Below are 21,979 nucleotides of genomic sequence, written 5' to 3'. Positions count from 1 at the left end.
GTATAACTAAATTTTTATTTTTGAGAATTAATAAATGTGCTTTGTTTTGTCTTTTCTTATTCCAATTCTTTATATAGTCAACATTTTTTATTTAAATTTATGATTTATTGTTCAAAAAATATATCTTTTTTTAACTAATTAGCGATATTAATCGTATAATTTCGTAATAATAACAAAATATGGTATATTTTAGAAACAGGAGGAGTTTTTTTTTTTTTTTGTAAGATGAAAAATAAAAAATAGTATATTATTATTAACATTCCTCCATTTGTCTGGTAGTGGGAGAGTGTAGTACACGCAATATAGAAGGGAGTAAAATAAATGGGAGCGTAGTATTTATTATGAATGATGATTAAAGAAAAGAAGGAGAGTGGGGCCCACAAGAATGGCTGTTTTTTGTTCCACATTTGCATCATACCGTTAAATTTGTTGACCAAAAATCCCAGATTTTCTGACTCAAAACCCCTTCCCCCCCTTTTCACCTTTTTTTTTTTTCTTTTTTATATTGTTGAAATTCACTTATTACACATTTTATTTATTTATTCTCATTCTTTTAAATAAAATTAGAGAAAATTAAATCAAATTGATTGAAATCCTATTATGTGGTTGGTTCGTAGCAATTGTCGAACTTCCATTTACAGTGGACTTATCTTACGGCCAGATTTATATGTTCTTGTTATTTTATGTTTGTTTCTTGAAAAAATGATATTCAGTGTTGGATACGTCAAATTTACATCATCCAAAGAATCAATACCTGATCAAACTTAGAACAACTCAGCTCGAACTCAGACGGATAACATGACATTTATTTGCGTTTCCAACATGTTTGTAGGATGATCGGTACATGTCTAATCACACACTAATGTTTGTATTAAGATGTTTTATATCGGTTGAATTAGAAACAATAAATAATTATTAATCACATGTATACGTATGTATTGAAACAAAAGAAAACGGAAAATAAAAAGAAACAAAAATTAATAAAAGAATTATACTAAGTAACAAAAAGATGATCAAAAAGGACATCTTAGTCTACGTCTATTCATTTTATTGAATTAAAATAAAACTCATCGATGAATTGTTGGCATCTCTCGGAGCTCTGTTTGGAACTTCTTGAACGATGAATCTGTGATCACAAGATTGGAGCTCCAACCGTCGCCCGTTTGGCGGGTCTCCTCCGCCGCTGGATCTTTCCCGGTGAGCTTCTGCACCACGGTCTTGAAGCTCTTGGCGTCCGTGTGGACATACTTGGTGTCGATAATCACAACCCTGGTCGAATGAGCTTCGCCACCTGACATCAATGGAGAAAATGAAAGCAAAAAGGATGAATTTTGAGAAGTGGGTTTTGATGGGTTTTGGGATTTTAATGGAAGGGGTGAAGGGTTTTTATAATTACACAACAAAAAGAATAGAATTTTAATTTGGAGATGAAGGAAGTTGACCGTTGTGTGGATGGGAAGCAAGTCGCAAAAAGGTGTTCTTTTCTTCGCCTTTAAAACCCTAATTTATTGCCAACAAATTGACTACAAAAATAAGTTTTGTATATTATAATTGAATTTATATATTAATTGAAAATTTGAATTTTTAAGACAAAGACTTTTGTTCTTCAAAGTTCAACAAATATAAATCTCTTTGAAAAGGTGATGCTCAGAATACCAACTAAATTTGACTTTTTGGTTTGAAAAAACACACAAACCTTAAATTTAAACTTGGTTTTAGAAACATCCACACGACCTTTTGAATTAGTCAACTCAAGGAATCAATGTATTATGTACGTCACACTTTTTTTTCTTTTCATCACCATATTCAAATAAACAGGAGGTACATAAATGAACTGAGATCATATACGTGTATGAGGGTGATTATAACGATATGAAATTATAGTTTAAAAAGTCTTCAAAAAGTTATAGTTATTACTTATACCAACAAGATATATCATTCTTTTCAGTACCTTGATCTTAATATATTAAAATAATTTGTGTACGTTTGTGAAGACAGTTTTTACTCGAGCATTACATTTTCACTTCTAACATAGGGAAGGTCTTAATTTGATAGAAGAAAAAGAAAATCAAACTCGTTTGACAAGGCAAAATTATTGGTTCAATTGCGGTCTCGGTTGGGAAATTATGGAAAGAAAAATACTTACAAATTTTCAATTTTCAAATTTTATTTGTTAATTTATTTTATTTCATTCAACTATTTAGAGTGCTTTCTAAGTTGCATGTTGTAACATAGAACCCGACATGTCGCTATTATAGGAGCTAAGTCGGAGAATGTATGTCCTTACGAGATATTTCTCATATTCAAAATTACAATAGTTTAATTAGAGATGTCCATTTTATTTGCGGAGTCTCAAGAAAGATATTTCTAGAAAGAAAAATGAGAAATATAATTTTTTTCTGGTTGGATAAATGAGATTGGGTACGAGATTATATTCCTCGTCCTTGTCCCACTTAATAAAAATATTTTCAACGCATATTAATATATATATATATAGTTAATGGTAAGACTAATTATAATATTTAACTAAAAGTGGGTTGTAGATTCTTTTTAATGGTTAAAGCTATGTTGTAATATTAATTTATTAACAAAAAAATTATCCGCAAAAAATTCGATCTCGAAAAATAAATGAGGAATTTTGCGGGGACAAGGAATAAAATTGGTGGCGAGAATGGGAATAGAGAAGGCTCCCCGTCCCCGCCCATCCATGGACATCTCTACATTTAATTTGAAAATTAAAAAAAAAAAAAATCATATGAACGTTGATTATTCAAAAAATAGAAAAGTCTTTTTACTTTTATCTCAAAAAGTGGCTGAGATGAAGAATTTCTTATTTTATCCTTTATTTTGTATTATTTAATTTTACTTTATCTAAAAAGAAAATAAAATAAAATAAAATAAAATTTACTGTGCTTCTTTTGACTTTTAGGCTTGCAATTATTGATTTAAATACTTATAATTCCAAAAGATAGTTAAAAATACGGACTGGATTTAATATTTGGGACTTGACTTTGAAGCCACACTAAAAAAAAAATTCATTTTTTAAATAAATATTCACCACCTACTTTAGTTTAATATTTTGACCCTATTTAAATTTTTTTCGAAATACCATCTTTAAAATTAAAAGAGATTTTAAATAATCATTGATCAATAAGTAACTTATTATTGATGGAGTGCTGGTTCGAGTTTACCTCAATCATTTATATCGCACTGCTGATATCATGGTTTTTTTTACATTATATAGTTTAGTTGAGTTAATTTCAATCATTGATATCATGTGACTCATCCCAACGATCAATATCATATAGTCTAGCTCGTATGAGCTAATATCTCAAACATTGATGCCACATGACTGATTCAATGGTTGTTTATGCTATCTAGATTTATTGAACTTATCCTAGCTATTGATGTCACATAATCCAAATAACTACTTACCTTAAGTTAAATTTTCATTTTCTAGGTAAAATTGTCCCTCTAAAAGAAATTATGAGAATACCATAAAATCAAATTGAAAAACGAGCCAATATAGGTCAAACCAGAATAAAAACCATTGGTTGATTCAATTGGACAAAATTGGTCCATCCAATTAAACCATCAACCAACCCAATTAGTCAACTTAATCTTCCTCCTCTTGCAACAAGCACGTTACCTCGGTTAATCCCCTTTTCACGTCTTTTCTTTATGAATTAGAGTATTCTCGTTTGAATTGTTTTTAGTCAGATTTATGAAAGTGGTAACGATAAAAAAAATTGTGAATTTTAGAGAGAAGTTTCTGTAGGATGAAAGTCCCGGCTAATTTAGGGAATGATCATGAGTTTATAATCAAATAATACTATCTTTAATAGAATGAGTCATTTTGAAAAACTCAAAACAAAGTTACGAAAGCTTATACTTGAAATGGACAATATAATATCAAAGTCAGAAAGCTTATGAAAGCTTACTATGCTGCCCCTTCCGGTTTTTCCATTTTCTAATCCTGATTTCTTAATTTCCATTCCTTTTATAAAAATTACTTTACTGCCCCTCACGATATTTCCATTTTTTATCTTGATTTCTTAATTTCCATTCCTTTTATAAAAATTACTATACTGCCCCTAACGATTTTTCCATTTTTTTATCTTGATTTCTTAATTTCCATTCCTTTTATGAAAATTACTATACTGCCCCTCACAATTTTTCATTTTTTTAATCCTGATTTCTTAATTTCCATTCCTTTTATAAATTTTATTCCCTTTTTCTCCCCCATTCTCTTTAAATTTAATACTTTTTTGTTAATGTCATTATTAATGTTTAATACTATATATAAATAAAGTATAATACAAATTATATACTGACTTATCTTCATTTTGTAAAAATGGGTCACTTCTTATCTTTAAACTTTGAATTAAGATAAAAACAATTAAAAATAAATAAATAATATATATATATATATTAAATCTTGCAAATATAATAGGAATCGTCTAATATTTATAATTAAAAAAAAAATTGGGACCAATATTTAGCGATCTTATTAGTTCGAGATATGAAGTTCATAGGTTAGGTTAGTAATTTTTTTTAGACCCAACTAAACCGTTAAAGTTGTTAATTATTTCAACTCAAATAACCGATAATAAACTTAATCCTTAATTTAGTTTGGATTTATTCATGTCGATCGTTCAAATAACAATGACAAATTGTATTGTGTACTATTACACTTCAAACATTCAAAATTTTATTTTTAAATATGATCGGAGCCTAAATGATCTTGTTAAGTAAAAATCAACGAAAAAGCTTAAACTGATGAGTTACAGTAATTTTAGCTATTCGTCATAATTGTGAGCTTAAAATTTGTACAAAAGTCGTTCGAACAAAAAGCCTCTAGTTCTAAAAAAACAAAATTAAAATAAAATATAACGTTGTTAGATATAAATAAATAAATAAAATTTTATTTATTTATATATTGTCGGATTAAAATTGGGTTGATTGAGATATTTTTTTTTAATAAATACATTTAATTTAAAGGTCTAATAATAATAAATAAATGCGAAAAAAAAAAGTGAATATTATAAAATATCGTATTAATTATCGTATAAGAAAATAAGGAATAATATCCGCTGCATTACATGCCCTCCAAATTATCCAGTATGGCAAAGCCCACAGTAACTCCCATCTCCAACTCATCCACACCGTCAGATTCCTCATCTCCAGTGGGCCCTCATCGATCGAAAGGCCCAGATTCTTGAATACCATAGACTCTACCTCAGGATCATCACTACAAAAAAAATTTCAGATTAAACCAATCAAATAAAGAAACTGAAACCAGGTTTGAAACTGATTCCAAATATGCAAACATTTCCAAGTTTGGACAATGAAGAAAAAATGGCTAAAAATTATTATTATTATTATTATTATTTCTTAAAAATTTGGGCACTAAATCCTTCATCTTTATTTCTAATATATTTATGAAAAAAACAAAAAAACAAAAAAACAAAAAAAAAACATTTTAATTGAGGAATGTTAGCAAACTTGGTAACTTTATTGATCATTATATATAATTGTAATGAAAATGTCAAAACAAATCAAATCCATTTCAGAGAAGAAGAAGAAGAAGAAATAGAAGAAGAAATGGGGTTGAAGAAATGTGGTGTTCTTCCGGGTTCGTCGGTTGTTTTCTTCTTGTTCTTGTTTTCCATTACAGAAGGAGTTCGAGTTGGCAGACCGAAGGTCTTCAATGTTGTTCGTTATGGAGCTATCCCGGACGGAACAACGGATAACTCTAAGGTAAGTCGGTTCAAAATTGGATTCAAAATTGGATTCAAAATTGGATTCAAAATTGGATTCAAAATTGGATTCAAAATTGGAATTGGATTCAAAATTGGATTCAAAATTGGATTGGTAGGTTATGTGGGTTGGGTCTAAACATTGTTGTTTCTTTGTTTTTTTTTAGGCATTTTTAGAAGCATGGAAGGATGCGTGTGAATGGAAGGGGAGGGGAAGGGTGTATGTCCCAAAAGGTACATTCAAGTTGAAAAGTGTTCTGTTTTTGGGGCCATGTGAAGGGCAAATGGCCTTTGTGATTAAGGGTATTTTAAAGGCTCCCACCGACATGTCTTTTCTCGCGTCCGACAGTTGGATAAACTTTCGATATGTCGATCAGTTGAGTGTCAGTGGAGGTGGTTCATTGGATGGTGAAGGATCTGTGGCTTGGCCACGAAATGAGTGCAAGAAAAACCCTAATTGCCAATCTCTTCCTACTGTCAGTTTTCTTCTCAATTCCCATTCCAATTTACGTTCTTTTTCTTTACGAATCTCGTAAATGTATTAACGTTTTGTGATTTTTCAGACGATGAGATTCGATTTTATAACGAATTCGAAACTTCATCACGTGCACTCGATGAATAGCAAGAACAATCATTTCTTGCTCTTTGGATGTAGCAAGATGAACATTACGAAGATTCGTATTTCTGCTCCTAGTGATAGTCCTAATACGGATGGGATTAAGATTGGAAATTCTGATAATATTGATATTACAAACTCTATTATTGGTACCGGTGATGATTGCATTTCGATACTCTCCGGAAGCAATGATATCTATGTTTCGAACGTCGTTTGTGGCCCGGGACATGGCATTAGCATTGGAAGCTTGGGGAAGTATGACAAAGAGGATGTTTCGGGGATCACGGTGAGGAATTGCACTTTTAAGGACACGACTGATGGTGTGAGAATCAAGACATGGGCTACATCTGCAAATGTAAATGCGTATAACATACACTACGAAGATATTTTCATGAATGAGGTTGGAAACCCCATCATTATTGATCAACAATATTGCCCTGTTCCTCCATGCGACCAACGGGTAAGAATCATAATAGATATGTCGATTATATTCTCTCATGCTATTGATTCTACTATTTAATGGTTTAAAGAGTGACAAACACATTGAATAGCGTTCCTTATTTGAGTGCAACGTTGATGAATCGAATCTATTTTGTTGTGTTAGACATCATCAGGGGTGCAAATAAGCAACGTGACGTTCAAAAACATATGGGGAAGTAGCAAATCAGCCTCAGCAGTGACATTGAGATGCAGTAAAACCAGGCCATGCAAGGACATAGTGCTTGAGGACATCTATCTCAAAAGCTCTCCAAAAGTAGGGCAAATTTTTTCTTCTTGCTCTAATGTTTATGGCTTCTCTTATGGCTATCAGAGCCCTCGTCCTTGCTTGTAACCCTCCACATAATCTACCGACGTTTGCCATCTTTTCCCCATGTTAAATTGCTCCGCCGAGGTGTTAGATAGAATCTAAAACGACACCCTTCCTTAAAGATTAAAGGATTCAATAAACTTTTAATCTCTTGATTGATACGTCTCTATTCAAGCAACATAAAACTCAAGAGATGAAAGTAATGCATAACATAGTAACAACTCCAACATCATTAACATTAACTAGTAGCGATCGAAAGAAAAAACTAAGAACTTGTCGGGGAGGGAAATAATTGTCAAAGATTGGAACTCAGCCAAATGAACTATAATTGAAGAAGAGTTATAAACAAGTTCAGCCAAGAAACTAGCCAACTTCTCAACACTTGGGACAATTCATACATTGTCTGAATTTCATCCACTGATATTGGAGAATATTTGCCTTCTAAGATGGCTTAATGCTCCCCGGGCGAGTAACTCGTGGCCTAACAGGCGTCTTCGAAGGACTTACCCTACAAAGTTTCACAAAAAAATATGTATCTGAACTAATGTAAGGAAAGTGAGAGGGTGTTAGCAGTAAAGAAACCATACCTGATTGGCTGAGTACCCAAGATCATGCCACTACAGTTGAGGGCTTGGAGAGCAGTCTCTGCCTGCTCATGGAAACAAACAGAGCTAAAGAGATTGATCTCAACAAAGTGAAGAACTTTATGTAATGTTCTAAGGTTCATACTGAGCTTCTTTATCAATAAAAACTAGCAGAAGACGAGACGATCTTAGTGTAATGCGTTAGAGAAAAAGATTACCATAGCAAACTCGACAAACGCAATACGGGTCGAATGCAACTGATCACCCAACAACCTCAAGCGAGTTACCTAAATTCAAAGGAAGATTTTCTTTTCAATAACAGTCGGTTAAAATCGTCGAAAAAACGAATATGCTGTCTGTTTATATCTTACCTCACCACAAGATGTTTCAAAGAAATTCTTAACTTCAATCTGAGATACCTATAAACAAAAAAACAACACAAAATTAAAGATTTTAAAACCCCATCAGTTCAACATTGTTCCATTCCATTTCAAACAGTTGAGTAAGTAATAGTACCTTCTTATCTATATTTGTGCAGTAGATAGTCCTGGTACACATGTCCCATTCATCATTTGACTGTCACAACAGAAATTTTGTAGGGAGCATAAAGATATATATATATATATATATATATACATGTATACGTATATGTATATATCCATATAGGAAGAGAAAGGATAACACCGTACCTTGGGAAGAAAGGTAGGATTCACAGGAAGAATGGCAGTTTTTGAAGGCAATACCTTAATTGGATACGACCCTACCATCGTCCCGCTCAGCCCCGTGGCTGCTCTAGCACTAGCTGTTCCCAAAACATTCCATGTGGCATGTAAGATCAAACTACATATCTCTCCTTGGAAAGAATTTCAAGGTGCAAAGATCAACTTACGCTCATTAGCGAACTCCACAAAAGCGAAACGAAGAACTGAATGGGGGTCGCCACAAATTCGGCAATCATTAACCTATAAAAGAATAGCTATCATCCCATGGCATGTCTTTTCATTAAGATGAATGCAAATAAGATGATAGTTATGAGTTGAAAGCCAGAATCGAGTCCAGTGGCAACCCACCTCGATATCCCCGTTTAAAAACATCAATCAACTACATTCACTCTAGACTTCCACCCACCCGACAAAATGACAGAACCCGAAGAATGAGTATACTTACATATCCACAATACTCCCTGAATACCTTGGCAAGCTCCTCTTCAGAGACCTAGATAAGAAACAAGCTTTTAATTTCAAAATTATCTCAATGCATCATAATAAGACTCTAGGCTTATAAAGATATGATACTCACATCCTTATCAATATCAGAGACATAAACAGTCCTCATTACACTTTCCTCTTGCTGAGCTCTGATAGATCTATTATTCATTCTTCTTCTCCCCTGGTTATTATTGTCATTTCTTCTCTGAAGAATGAAGCGAGAAGGAAGCGCGTAAAAACATAGCATAGAACAAGTACGAGAAATGAAATTTTATCCAATGACAAGAATTTATAAAAGTATCGCAACTTTATCCAGTCGAATAGACACAACTAAGATGCAACACTTATTTTACTGAATATTTTCGGCATGTTACAGGCGGCTACCCATATGTTTCATTCCAATATGGCTATATCTTTTGTATTTAACCACAGATAATCTCAACACAGTCAATAATGAGCGTACGAGAATCACAAAACTGAACTGTCCTAGTTATTATCGTTCGCTCAATCAACGAGCTACAATCTAGACAAGCATTTTCATACTATTTTAGTACTTAACAACCCTAAAGTAATCGAGGTAACTTATATAGAAGATAGGCTAATAATCCAAGTTCAAGTGCCCAGCACAAACCTTGAGTGAAATTTATCGGTCTTAAGATCCTAATACTGGACACGAGAAAACTAAAACAGGGCAAGCGTCTAACGCAGAGACAAGAACGTAAGACAATATGATGAAGCATGTATTTTGATTATTTCTTAGGATTGAGGCGGATAATAATATAGTTACATTTATCGTTCCAAGTAAGCTCAAGACAGTCGGGACGTTGGAATCTAAAGTATTAAATGAGAACATCCCCATTAAGTAAATTTGCAAGGAAAGCGAGTAGACCAGGGTGTATCAGTAACAAACAGAAAGTAACATAAAAGCATATGGATCTCTGGATAAATTCTTCAGAAGTTATGGGAAAAGAAGTAAGAATCGATATATCATCCGTACTAATAAAAGACTTGTAGCAACATAAACAGATAATGACGAGTTATCGTCATACCAAACAGATCTGAGGTGATTTAATAGATAATTGGAAGGTGAATCAGACAAATCAAAACAAGAACAGCCAGTATTATCAAGAACGTAAACCATAAAGTTGTCGTTCGGAGATTTGAACTGAGCTAAATGTTATAGAAAACTATAGCAGTCAATTACATGATATGATTCCTAAAAGTTGCAGTACAATTCGGTTGTCATGGGAAGTGATCAACACACACAGATTGCTAAAATAATTTTCAGAGTCAAGAACAGTAAATAATACCAATAGCACAGTGAACAATTCCAATAACTCAATTAGGAAATATTCCCATCACAAGAGTGAATTTCACCACATTAAAAACATACATACATTAACTTGGAATCAATCAGTAAGAACAAACAATCCCTGATCAAGCAAAAAGTATAATTCAATTCAATTCAATTCTGGCAATAAAACTATGGATTGAATTTAGACATCCTCAATAATTTTCAGTGTCAAGAGACATTAAATAAATCAAATAGCACAATGATCCTTTCCAGGAATTTGATCCAGACACCCCAGAGCAAAATTCATCACATTAAAACACACACACATTAACTCAAAATCAATCAACAAGAACACAAACAATCCCAGATCAAACAGAATCACGGATTGAATCTCGACATCAAGCTCTAAACAAGAACAAAAAAAAAAAAAAAAACAGATCAAAATAAAAGAATACCCTGCGATCGTTATCATTGTGCAACAGTTGATCGGCGGGCTGAAAGTTTTTCATGGAGGATCGATTATAGTTGTGATAATAAAATTGAAAATCTGGGCGATCATGATGAGAGTAAGAGGAAGGAAAGAACTCCTTAGCCAAAGGGTTCAAATTGCTAAACATTTCAGCAAGCTTATGAGCATCAAATTCTGATTTGGGTTTCATCTCCGGATCAAAATTCTTGGCAGCCGCTACCTCAGTGGAATCCTCAGCAACCACAGCCATAGAATCAACACCCAGATGCCAAAAAACCGAATTGAAAATAGAAATATAAAGTATATATGTATATGTTAATGTAATATACAAAGTACAAAGTAAATAAGCAAACAAAATTGGAAGTATAGAAGGTCTCTCAGTCCATCCGTAAATTCCCACCACTCGGATAAACACCAATTGGCATTAAAAGAAAGTATAAAGAGAACCCATTTGAGAGAGGCCAGAAATGGAAGGAGGTGAAGCAAAAAGAAAGGATTTTTTAAAAGAAAAACAGAGAATGTGATCTAGGGCTCTTGATGGAATGATCGAGAAAAGAAATTGGGATTTGGGTTTCGCCTATTAACGCCAAACTCTCGTAGGGTTTATTCCTCTTCGGATTTGGATCGCTCTTAAAAGTTAGTGAAGAGGTGTGTTTCTCCCCCCTCTTTTTGCCGCCGTCCGTTTCTTATTAAAAACCATTAAAAATTAATAAATTTTCATTTATTTCGAGTTGACTTCGGACAATTTTTTTTTTTTTTTTTTATTATTATTATTATTTTTTTTTTTTTTTTAGTGTTACATAAATTCATTATAATTAATAGTTAGGGTTATTAAAATATCTTTCAACTTTTTCTTTTATTTTTAAAAATATTATTATTCTTTTCAAATTTATCTTTTCTTTCCTAAATATTCTTATTCTTTTAAATATATTAAAATAATAGGCAAAGAATCCTTCTATTATTTCTCCAAAATGGAAATTTATTTTTTTAATGTCTCGTAAATTTATTATTATTGAAAATATATTTCAACTTTATCTTTTATTTAAAAAGTAATAGATTCTTTCCAAATTTATCTTTTGTTTTTTAATTACTTTTATTTTTTTTAAAATATTATTTGAAGAATTCACGTGATAATGATTTAAAATATTGTTCAAAATTCTCAAATATTCTAATAATTTTGAAAATATCAAAAATAGATATTTTTTTAGCCGATTTTTTTATATATATAAATAATTTTTTAAAAAATAACTTTTTTTTTTTAATAATTTAGTCTAAATTAATTTAAAGAAAATCATTTTTCCGTTCTAAAATCTAACTAACCCTAAAAAAAATTAATTCTAATGGAGTTTTTTTTTTTTTTTTTTAATGTATCTCTTCTAATCAATTCTTTAAAATCTATTTTTTTATATATATATTGAAAAAATTTCTAAACGGGTTTCGAGAGCATTTTGTACGACTTTCATTTTCATCTCAAATCACTTGCCCTCGTCTTATTTCGATTGCTGGCATGAAGTTCTTATTCGAATAGGATTTTTATGAAAAATATTGCGACAGTTACCCTCCCTTTCTTTCTGGCTATATGATTCATGAGGGATTGTCTTGTTGGGAGGTTCATTAGGGTAGACGAATGGTCAATTATTTTCAGTAGGAGCTTGACTTTACTCGAACCCGCTTAAATTCGATCACATGTTGGGTGAGTCCTTGCACCAATGAATGATTGTTAGCTATCTTCTTATGGGGTTTAGTCTCGCAACATGGACCCCGTACCAAAAGTTAATACAGTTAATGAGATATGTCAATTGTCAACACGTTCTAAAAGGAAGGTTTTAAAAGATTAGGTCCCACGTGTTTTATGAAGTTTCGAATCACGTTATACGCGTGAGCATCTCAAATTTCGGTAATAGGGCCACTTATTGGATACAATACTCACTATCGGCAACAATTTTTCTCCTGTCTTTTAGCTGTGCCATGATTTTTTTTTTCTTATTATTATTATCATCGTCTCCTAACTAGTTTTGCCTTAATTTATTTTATTTTAGATTCGAATTACAAATAAAGAATTTTTAAAATTATTATTTAAATATATTCTAAATAGCCTCGAATTTGAATACCCAACTTGTTCGACTAAACCATTTCAAACACAAACATAAACAAATAATTAAGCTTAAAGACGAGATGAAATATATGATATTGGTAAGATTAATTACATTTTTTTTTCTTTATTTAGGGACAAAAATTGGTGCTCCAAACAATATATAAAAAGTTGCGCCAAACAATCCACGTGAAAATGATTTTATGTTTTGTCCGACACACAACAAAATTAAGGTCAAGGTCAAACTAATCTGTCTTCTATTTGACACGTGTCAAGGCTGGAAGGTGGTGGACCCAAATAAAATGGGTAATGTTAATAAGGGCCCACCATTTCATTTCATTTGAAGCCCACTTGGCCCATAGTGTTGTAATGGCTTATCCCAACCCCCAATTATATGGGAACAACTTTATCATCTCTTTCTCTCATTTGTCACTATTTCAAAGACTAACAACATTGCTTCCTTTTCTTATTGTTTGACTCGTTCTTTTAACTCGTCTCTTTTCGACCCCTCAACTCGTCACGACTTGTTCAACTCTCGTTGTGCCGAATGTTTGTCCCTTCCTTGTCATACTTTTTTAGTTCTTGTCGTTTAGTTGCTCTTCAAGATTTTTTTTAATATGATATATTAATGAAATGATATGCATGTACTTCCACCAATATGAATATAGCTCAACTGACATAAATTTTTTACTCTCGACTAAAACTTATCTTTAAGCTATTTTTATTATTGTTTTCAAGAGGCGTGTTGTAACAATCGTGTTATAGTTTAAGAATCGGTCGTTAGTTGACTTTTTTGACGGTTGAAAAAGAATAATCAAACTTTTTAACTTGCAACAACAAAAAGTTAAGAACTTTGTGCCGTCTAAACTACTAATTAGTACTATGATATTGGAATTCAAGATTGGTAGCATCCCTTTTGGGTATAACTTTAATTTGAACAAGAAAAGTTCATAGGGGTTGGGGAGGTGGCAGATTATTTTCCATTCTAAACACGTTAGAGAGAAGGAACGAATGAGTAATGAAAGGTACGATGATTGTGAAATGTCTTTTACCCGACCACACATGTCGATGTCAGTGCTGACTTGTTCGGCTCTCATTTGATTTCCCCAAAGAAGAAAAAAAGAATCTAAATTCCTATTTTTGTTTTTAGAAAGTAAAAAAAAAAAATTTGTTGAAAGGGTCTCGGTTCCTCTTTCTAATTATACCGTTTACTTTCGTTAATTAGGACGGTTAGAAATCATTTTCGATAACCTAACTATCATTAAACCGACCTTTTTACATTTTCTTTTTAACAAATACTTTGCATTTTTCCTTTTTTTTGTTTTGGAGTGCAAATTTATCAAACTTTTCGAAATAATTTCTTTTTTTTAACACTTTTTTTACTTTAAAGATTTCAATGAGTATCTAAAGTTTGATTTAATTTTTAATTAATGATTATGAGCTTAGAACAATGTTATGGAGCATGTTCTAAGTTCAAATATATATATATATATTATAATAATAATAATAAAAGAAAGCTCCTTTAAAGTATGATTAATTGAATTAATCTGGTAGAAGACTTAGGTTAAATGCATGCACCCAAAGTCGAATTAATTGAATTAATCTTGAGAATCGTAGCCATTCAAGTTGAGTATTAAGAGAGGTGAGTTAGTTGGGAAACCGTCGGCAGTTTTTTCAGGTAAAGTTAGTTTGTCGCATTAATGTTCTTGTGTTTTGTGTTTGTTGCACAAATAATAATTAAGGATCAATCTTGGGATGCCAAAATAACTTGTAAACCATGTGCAATCATGTGCACATCTTCATCATATTCACAATTCAAATATTCAAAAATTACCACAAATCCACCTTTATTTATTTATGTCACATCTAAGTAAAAGAACATGTTGGTGAGTAAATCGAGACCGTGTGTAACGGCAGTTGCTAAAATAATAATAAATTGAATAAGATATTATGCAAACCATTTCCCTCCGTAGTGTTCACTAAGAGTTCATTTAGCCCATAGGGTTTGTGAGTCCACCTAGTGGGACTCATGCTCACACGTCACGTACAACACATCCAACCTTGACCGAACTAGAAAACTACCTAAGATAATGTTATGATATGTTAAAAGGATAGGTCATATCATTTTGCATGTGTTTGCATTTCCTGACCTAGAAGGGTTACTTACTCATTATTTCTTAAAATAATCTTACATTATAGGTAAAGGTAAGGCACCCAGGTACAAATGACGACGGTATCATGATGAAGGCTATGAAACCCGTGTAGCTTTTAGGTTAAATCAAGATATTATTTTAATTTTTTTCTTTATTTTATTTATATTTAAATTTTCTAAAGAATCATGTGAGTGGGAGACAAAATACGGTAGAAGAACCCATGTTTCACTTTAGAAACAGTTCAAGTCGAGTAAGTAACTATGACTCTCTAGATTCCAATCATGGACGTGATTTTAAAACTTATTTTATAATTAAAAAATAATAATAAAACAATGTCGAACATGGTATTAGTTTAAGAAAGTAGATAATGATTTAAACTTTAAAATATCAATTATGACAATGATATAATAATAAACTTCATTCAAATTTCTTATTTAACAAGTAATCGTGTTAATAATTAAAAAAAAAAACGAAGAATTTCAACGTTATTATTTAGATTATTAATATTAATTGGTTTAAATTTAGGTGTTGTGGATGAGGAAGATGTCCTTAAATCATGTGAGGTCTCATGTTTCCCCTTGTATTAAGGGTAACCTCACTTGGGATTCCACATTTTGGCCCCATAATTTATGCTGCCAAACAAAATTTGATGATATAAAAACTTTATATTATATGATCCAAAATAAAGAAATTTGAAACATGTATGGTTTTGTTGGGTTTGGTGTGTGAAATGGGTATATAAAAATAAGTTAATAAGATTATAAGCATAATTAATTTAGGATAATCACGTGGTAGATTATTATTTATGTGGGATTTTAATTCATCATATAATTGCAACAATAATTATGGTTTCCTCCATGATCAGCATCCACTTGGGTTGTTCCAACAATCATATGGACAGATTAAAAATTTAACTCTAAGATCTTTTTTTTTTTATAATTATATAATATATATATATATATATATATATATATATGTATGTATGTATGTATAGGTATATGTATGTATGTAGAGAGAGAAGGTGTGAAACCCTAATTATTGTTGAAATTTTTAATCACCAGGGGGAAAGAAAATATTCGATTTTCAGGAAATGAGATCTTCTGCAAAATAATAATAATAATAAATAAATAAATAAAATTAATTGTTTAAGGTGACCAACAGCATAGATTATTACTTTGTTGGTGAGGTCTCATTTTTATAAGTATTTGTTTTTAAAATTTTATATTCGATTGAGTAACAAATTTATTTATACGAAAATGCGAAGGTGTTGAAGATGAATCAATTATAAACGGGAGAGACATACTCACAAAGCCAAAGTGGAAGAGATGCTATCGATCGTGAAAAGGGAGATCAACTAGTTTTAACACGGATAATTACTAAATTAACGATAAAAAAGGAAATATTCAATGATCGAGAAACATAAGAATATATTAAAGATTTAACTTAAGGACTAATCCGTTTGATTAAAATAGGAACGGAGTGACTTGACTGATCTCAATTATTTATGTAAAGTTTGTTGAAATCTTAGTGTTTGAATTCAACAATATTCCGTGGTGAACGAACGAGACCCAGTTTATATGTCACTTCTTTTAATTTTAGCGATAGATTAATTAATTTTCTTTTGAGAAAAATATCCACCTTAGATATGCTTAATAAAATATTATGATTATTAAAAGGATTTAATGTATTAAAATAGATATAAATTAAAATTTCATGTAAATAAGTGTTCAAATGCTATATATTAAAATATTATAATTAGCTTTACCTATCAATTTTAAAGTTTAAATAAAATAGTTAGAGTTTTTATTAATATAATTCTTTAGAAATATAAATTTATTTATTTTTTGTTAAAATATATAATTTAGAAATGTCTGTTAACTTGGCGGCAGGCAAGCGCGTGGGATATTTATTTATTTTCCATTTGGCGGTGACGCTTTTTCTCACTGCCAACCACCAACTGCCACGCGTGCGGTTTTTCAGACGCTTATTGAGGCCACAACGCGGGTTTTTTTTTTTTTCACTTTTTTTTCCTCAGAAATTGAAGGAAAAAAAAAAAAAAAAAAAAGGAAAAAAGAAGACGTAAACGTGAACAACGGGGACCAATAACGTCTTCCGCGTTGTAACCAACCGCATTATAACAGACCAACCACAACCGTCCACGTACCTCTCTCTCGCTCTTTTCTTTTCTCTATTTCTCCCTAGCTCTCTTTTCTTTTCTTTTTTTTTTTTTTCTAGTCTCTTGGTGTATACAACGTACCTTGAATTCGGTCCGTTTAGAGAAATCATTTTGTCCAACTCAATCAACCCAGATGGAGACGTCGAGAAGACGAACAAGACTTCACTTTTTATAGCTTCCTTTTTCGACATATATACATACAAATGCATGGTTCGAATCAAGTTGAGCTGAACCAAAGAAACGATGGATTTGATTTGAATTTAGGCGGATAACGTGGAGTGGGTTTAGTTGAATTATGGGTTTAGGGTTTTGGTGATTGGTAAAGTTAGCGAATTTGTTTATTTATTGATTGATTGAAGAGAATGTAGGGTTGTGAAAGAGAAGGATGTGAGTGAGGATTGGAAATATGGAGAACAAATGGAATAGAGAGATATAGATTGGTTTGTTTTTATTATTGACTCATGAGAGCCTCATAAATGGGTAGAGAGGTGCTTCTTTGGAGGGATGCTTTTCTTAATGGGTCCTCCTCACACACTATCATATCATAATTTTCCAATCCATATCACTCCCGGTTCTTCTTATACCGAGATCCCATATCGATTGGAGGGAGAAACGAGTGTCGACGAGGATGCTGAGTCTCAAAAGGGAGTGAATTGTGAGATCTCACAGTGAAGAAAAGCCTAGAAGAAAAAGCCCAAACAAACAATATCGGTTAGCGGTGGGTTTGAGCTGTTATAAATGATATTGATTATATGGTGTGATGGGATCACACTCGTTGGGGAGGAGAACAAACCACACTTTATAATGGTGTGGAAACTTTCCCATAGTAGACGCGTTTTAAAGCCTTGAGGGGAAGCTTAAAAGGGAAAGATCAAAAAGAGGACAATATATGCTAGCGGTGGATCTGGGTCGTTACATATAGATACGATGAACTATGCTTAAGTGAGGGGCGTATAAATAATTGATCCATTGAGGAGAAATGTGGAGTTTGTTTGTTTGTTTAGGTATTTCAATTTTAACAGTCTTCACTTTCTTTGCTCATCCTACACGTGGTCTCTTTTCCAACATTTTTTAAATTGGACCTTTTTGCCCCTATCTTTTCCCCTTATATATATTCTCCCTCTCCTCGTTCCTTCTCCTTCATTCTCTCTCTCTAACACTCTTATTCCAAAATTCCTTACAAAATTCTCAATTAAATTCTCTTTGTACAAATTCTCTCTACCCCAAAGCTCTGTTTTTTTTTTTTTTTGAATCTTTGATTATGGCTTCTTCTTCTTCTTCTTCTTCAATGCCGAAGATTCTCTCTGTAAATAGGAATTATGGTGTAAGAAACAGAGTGTCTTCTTCGCTTCATACTCCTTCTATAATTCAAATTCCTAAGCGGTCTCAGACGGCATTTCGGTCGCCCATCAAGATCGCCGTGCCGAAACCTGAACCTGTTGCTGCTCCCTCCGTGTCTTCGCCCGCCAAGGAGTGGAATTTCTTGCAGCAAGCTGCGGCTATGGCGCTCGATGCGGTTGAGGATGCTCTGGTTTCGATGGAGAAGAAGCATTCCTTGCCTAAGACGGCTGACCCTTCTGTTCAAATTGCTGGGAATTTTGCTCCTGTGCCGGAGCAGTCTGTTCGGAAGGTGTTACCGGTCACCGGGAAAGTTCCCGACTGCATTCGGGGGGTTTATGTGCGAAACGGAGCCAACCCACTTCATGAACCGGTTTCCGGTCATCACTTGTTTGACGGCGATGGGATGGTCCATGCTGTGGAGTTCACTGAGGGTGGTAGAGTTAGTTACGCTTGCCGGTTTACGGAGACAGAACGGCTGGTTCAGGAGCGGGCTTATGGCCGGCCGGTTTTCCCGAAAGCTATTGGGGAACTCCATGGCCACTCTGGGATAGCTCGGTTGATGCTTTTCTATGCTAGAGGATTGTTTGGGCTTGTCGATCATAGCCATGGAATCGGCGTCGCCAACGCCGGTTTGGTTTACTTTAACGGCCGGCTTCTTGCCATGTCGGAGGATGATTTGCCGTACCAAATCCGGGTCACTCCGTCTGGGGATTTGAAAACCGTTGGCCGGTTTGATTTCGACGGGCAATTGAAATCCACAATGATAGCTCACCCAAAGCTCGACCCTGTTTCCGGCGAGATGTTCGCTTTGAGCTACGACGTAATCCAGAAACCATATTTGAAATACTTCAAATTCTCGGCGGAGGGGGAGAAATCACCGGACGTTGAAATTCCCCTGCCTCAGCCGACGATGATGCACGATTTCGCAATTACGGAAAAATTTGTTGTAATTCCAGACCAGCAGGTGGTTTTCAAGTTGCCGGAGATGATCCGCGGGGGATCTCCGGTGGTCTACGACAAAGAAAAAACCTCCCGATTTGGGATTTTGGACAAAAATGCCACAGACGCCAACGCCATTAAATGGATTGAAGCTCCCGATTGCTTCTGTTTCCATCTCTGGAACGCTTGGGAAGAACCAGAGACTAACGAAATCGTCGTAATTGGATCGTGCATGACGCCACCGGACTCCATTTTCAACGAATGTGAAGAGAATTTGAAATCCGTCTTATCGGAAATTCGCCTGAATCTCTCCACCGGAAAATCAACTCGTCGGCCGATCATCGCTGAAACAGAGCAAGTGAACTTAGAAGCCGGAATGGTGAACCGAAATCAATTAGGGCGAAAAACCCAGTTCGCTTATCTTGCTCTAGCTGAACCATGGCCAAAGGTTTCTGGATTCGCGAAGGTCGATCTCTCCACCGGAGAAATCAGAAAGTATCTCTACGGCGAAGACAGGTACGGCGGCGAGCCTCTGTTTCTTCCTAGAGAAGGGGCAACGGCGGAGGACGATGGGCACATCTTAGCCTTCGTTCACGACGAGAAGGAATGGAAATCAGAGTTGCAGATCGTAAACGCCATGACTTTAGAGCTTGAAGCTACTGTAAAGCTTCCTTCTCGAGTTCCTTACGGCTTCCATGGAACTTTCATAAGCTCCAAGGATCTGCAGAAGCAGAAACGGTAAAAAAACAAAAAAGTCGAGGTAAATTATAACAACACAGGGTAAAAAGAAAAAGGAAAAAAATTGGAGTTTTTACCTGAGGGATGCATGTGGTTTTACGTCCCCGGAATCTCCTCTGTTTTTCTCTGTTTCATTTTTTTTACAGCTAGTTAAGAATAGAAAAACTAGAAGTTGTGGGGTGTAAAGTATAATTAAGAAGTTTGTTGGGGTGGTAATGTAAGTAGGATGAAAAGTGAGGGGGTTTTGAGAAACCAAGCTTGAAGCTTTTGGGTTTAGGGTAGCAATGAAGCTCACCTGGTTTCTGTTTTATTCTTTCACTCTTTTGTGAATTATTGATTTTTACAAAGTAAATTTTTTTTTTTATATTTTAATCAATATTAAAATATGTAAAATGTTTCTTCTCTCTCTCTCTCTCTCTATAGGGTATTTTAATAATATTTTTATTCTTATTTTTCCTTATTTTAATTATACAATGGACCAATGTCTATAATTACTTTTTAAAATAAAAGATTATTTTATTCCTAATATAAATATATTTTTTAAAAATGACGATTTTAAATAAATGAACAAAACACCCCACTCTACCATTCGAAGTGAATTTTTAAAAATATTAATCATGAATGTTACGCAACCAGAATAAATGTATGCATATCATGCATGAAAATTGCATCATGTTTGCGAGTTGATATTTTTGTACGTAAAATTTCTTGTATTTGTATGCTTGTAAAAGTGATAAAATGCTAAATACGTTTGATTTTACGTATTTTTTTTAATATAGGTTGATTTTTCGAAAGATATATATATTATGCTTTTGTGAATTAAAATAATATAGATATTTAAGTTTTATAATTATTTTTTTCAGTTTTTTTACAGCCTGTTTTATTATTATTATTAAGTTGTCAATTTCAAAAGTAAAAAAGGATTTTAAAACTGGCTTTTCAATTATAAATTTGAGTTATTTTCTAAGCACATTTTTAATTTCATTTTAACTTTAATATAATTATTATTCCATATTTATTAAAAATAATGAAATTAGTCAAGTATAAACTGAAGCTTGGAAAATTTAAATTATATAAAATTAATTCTCAACTATCTCAAATTTTAATAAATAGTAAAAATAAATATAAATATTAAAATTATTTAAATTAATTTTATAAAATTATATCTTCAAATTAGACTAAAAATTCAATTATTTCCTAATATCTCCTAGAAGGGTACAAACATATAAACCAAAACCCTAAATTCATTTCCATTAAGCCACAGTGTCTCGTGGGGTTGAGAGAAAAGAACACAAGTTGATTTCATGTACTCAAGAGTAGGTTGATTGATCCAGACAACCGACATGGGGTCGATGAGACTCCAGCTGACATGACCTACTTCACCACCATGACATCAGCTATCCTTGAAAACAAGAAAAGATGAAAGAACTTGTGTTGGTCGGTAGAAATGGTCTTCACTTTTGGAAGCAATTCAAGCAAGTAACGTAAGTCGCCACAGATGCATAAGAATGTCGGCACGAGACAATTCATTAAATGGGTAACTAATCTCTATAACCCTACCCAACTCGACATTACTCAACACTAATTCGAGCTTTGGAGCTCTATAGGAGAAGTGTATTTGGATTAAATCTCATATCGTATCCATTTACTAATCGACACGTGGTTTATGTGAAATGACTTCTTTGTCCATCCTCCAAAATGGATGCTTCCATCTCGTTGGAAAGAATATTTAGCTTTCATTTTCAATACTTCCAACTACAAAACAAAACGGGAAAAATCCAACGTTTTTTTTTAAGACGAAA

At 33.0% G+C, this 21,979-nt stretch overlaps 4 protein-coding genes across 4 annotated transcripts; 2 read left to right on the top strand and 2 right to left on the bottom strand.

The window, feature by feature from the left end:
- Positions 1 to 1,067: 1,067 nt before the first annotated feature.
- Positions 1,068 to 1,298, bottom strand: LOC111803466 (VQ motif-containing protein). Its single transcript, XM_023687876.2, has one exon. It carries the CDS (start codon positions 1,296 to 1,298, stop codon positions 1,068 to 1,070), a length of 231 nt encoding a protein of 76 aa, XP_023543644.2.
- Positions 1,299 to 5,579: 4,281 nt separating this feature from the next.
- On the top strand, positions 5,580 to 7,207 carry LOC111793493 (exopolygalacturonase). Its single transcript, XM_023675401.2, has 4 exons — positions 5,580 to 5,760; positions 5,927 to 6,235; positions 6,323 to 6,835; positions 6,980 to 7,207. Exons 1-4 carry the CDS (start codon positions 5,605 to 5,607, stop codon positions 7,205 to 7,207), a joined length of 1,206 nt encoding a protein of 401 aa, XP_023531169.2. The 5' UTR covers positions 5,580 to 5,604.
- Positions 7,208 to 7,377: 170 nt separating this feature from the next.
- Positions 7,378 to 11,405, bottom strand: LOC111793501 (polyadenylate-binding protein-interacting protein 9). The gene is made up of 10 exons (XM_023675413.2): positions 10,725 to 11,405; positions 9,067 to 9,180; positions 8,935 to 8,982; positions 8,657 to 8,729; positions 8,457 to 8,569; positions 8,284 to 8,343; positions 8,139 to 8,186; positions 7,986 to 8,054; positions 7,771 to 7,832; positions 7,378 to 7,691 (listed from the first exon to the last, which is right to left on the bottom strand). Exons 1-10 carry the CDS (start codon positions 10,986 to 10,988, stop codon positions 7,625 to 7,627), a joined length of 918 nt encoding a protein of 305 aa, XP_023531181.2. The 5' UTR covers positions 10,989 to 11,405; the 3' UTR covers positions 7,378 to 7,624.
- A 6,855-nt stretch (positions 11,406 to 18,260) lies between these two features.
- LOC111792392 (9-cis-epoxycarotenoid dioxygenase NCED1, chloroplastic-like) lies at positions 18,261 to 20,731 on the top strand. The gene has a single exon (XM_023673805.2). It carries the CDS (start codon positions 18,421 to 18,423, stop codon positions 20,179 to 20,181), a length of 1,761 nt encoding a protein of 586 aa, XP_023529573.2. The 5' UTR covers positions 18,261 to 18,420; the 3' UTR covers positions 20,182 to 20,731.
- Positions 20,732 to 21,979: the final 1,248 nt, after the last annotated feature.

The sequence above is a fragment of the Cucurbita pepo genome, chromosome 1, assembly GCF_057944985.1.
Source record: "Cucurbita pepo subsp. pepo isolate OVF chromosome 1, ASM5794498v1, whole genome shotgun sequence".
Lineage (NCBI taxonomy): Eukaryota > Viridiplantae > Streptophyta > Magnoliopsida > Cucurbitales > Cucurbitaceae > Cucurbita > Cucurbita pepo.
The sequence above is the reverse complement of the archived record's forward strand: the minus strand, read 5'-3'. Positions and strand labels throughout refer to the sequence as shown.

Excerpts from the sequence above, each read along its gene's own strand:
- LOC111793501 (XM_023675413.2), bottom strand. The coding sequence starts at position 10,988 with ATGGCTGTGGTTGCTGAGGATTCCACTGAGGTAGCGGCTGCCAAGAAT. Across the intron at positions 8,983-9,066 it reads TCTCTGATATTGATAAGGAT|GTCTCTGAAGAGGAGCTTGC; the intron begins GTGAGTATCATA and ends TTTCTTATCTAG. Across the intron at positions 7,692-7,770 it reads TTGGGTACTCAGCCAATCAG|GGTAAGTCCTTCGAAGACGC; the intron begins GTATGGTTTCTT and ends GAAACTTTGTAG.
- LOC111793493 (XM_023675401.2), top strand. The coding sequence starts at position 5,605 with ATGGGGTTGAAGAAATGTGGTGTTCTTCCGGGTTCGTCGGTTGTTTTC. Across the intron at positions 5,761-5,926 it reads GAACAACGGATAACTCTAAG|GCATTTTTAGAAGCATGGAA; the intron begins GTAAGTCGGTTC and ends GTTTTTTTTTAG. Across the intron at positions 6,836-6,979 it reads TTCCTCCATGCGACCAACGG|ACATCATCAGGGGTGCAAAT; the intron begins GTAAGAATCATA and ends TTGTTGTGTTAG.
- LOC111792392 (XM_023673805.2), top strand. The coding sequence starts at position 18,421 with ATGGCTTCTTCTTCTTCTTCTTCTTCAATGCCGAAGATTCTCTCTGTA.
- LOC111803466 (XM_023687876.2), bottom strand. The coding sequence starts at position 1,298 with ATGTCAGGTGGCGAAGCTCATTCGACCAGGGTTGTGATTATCGACACC.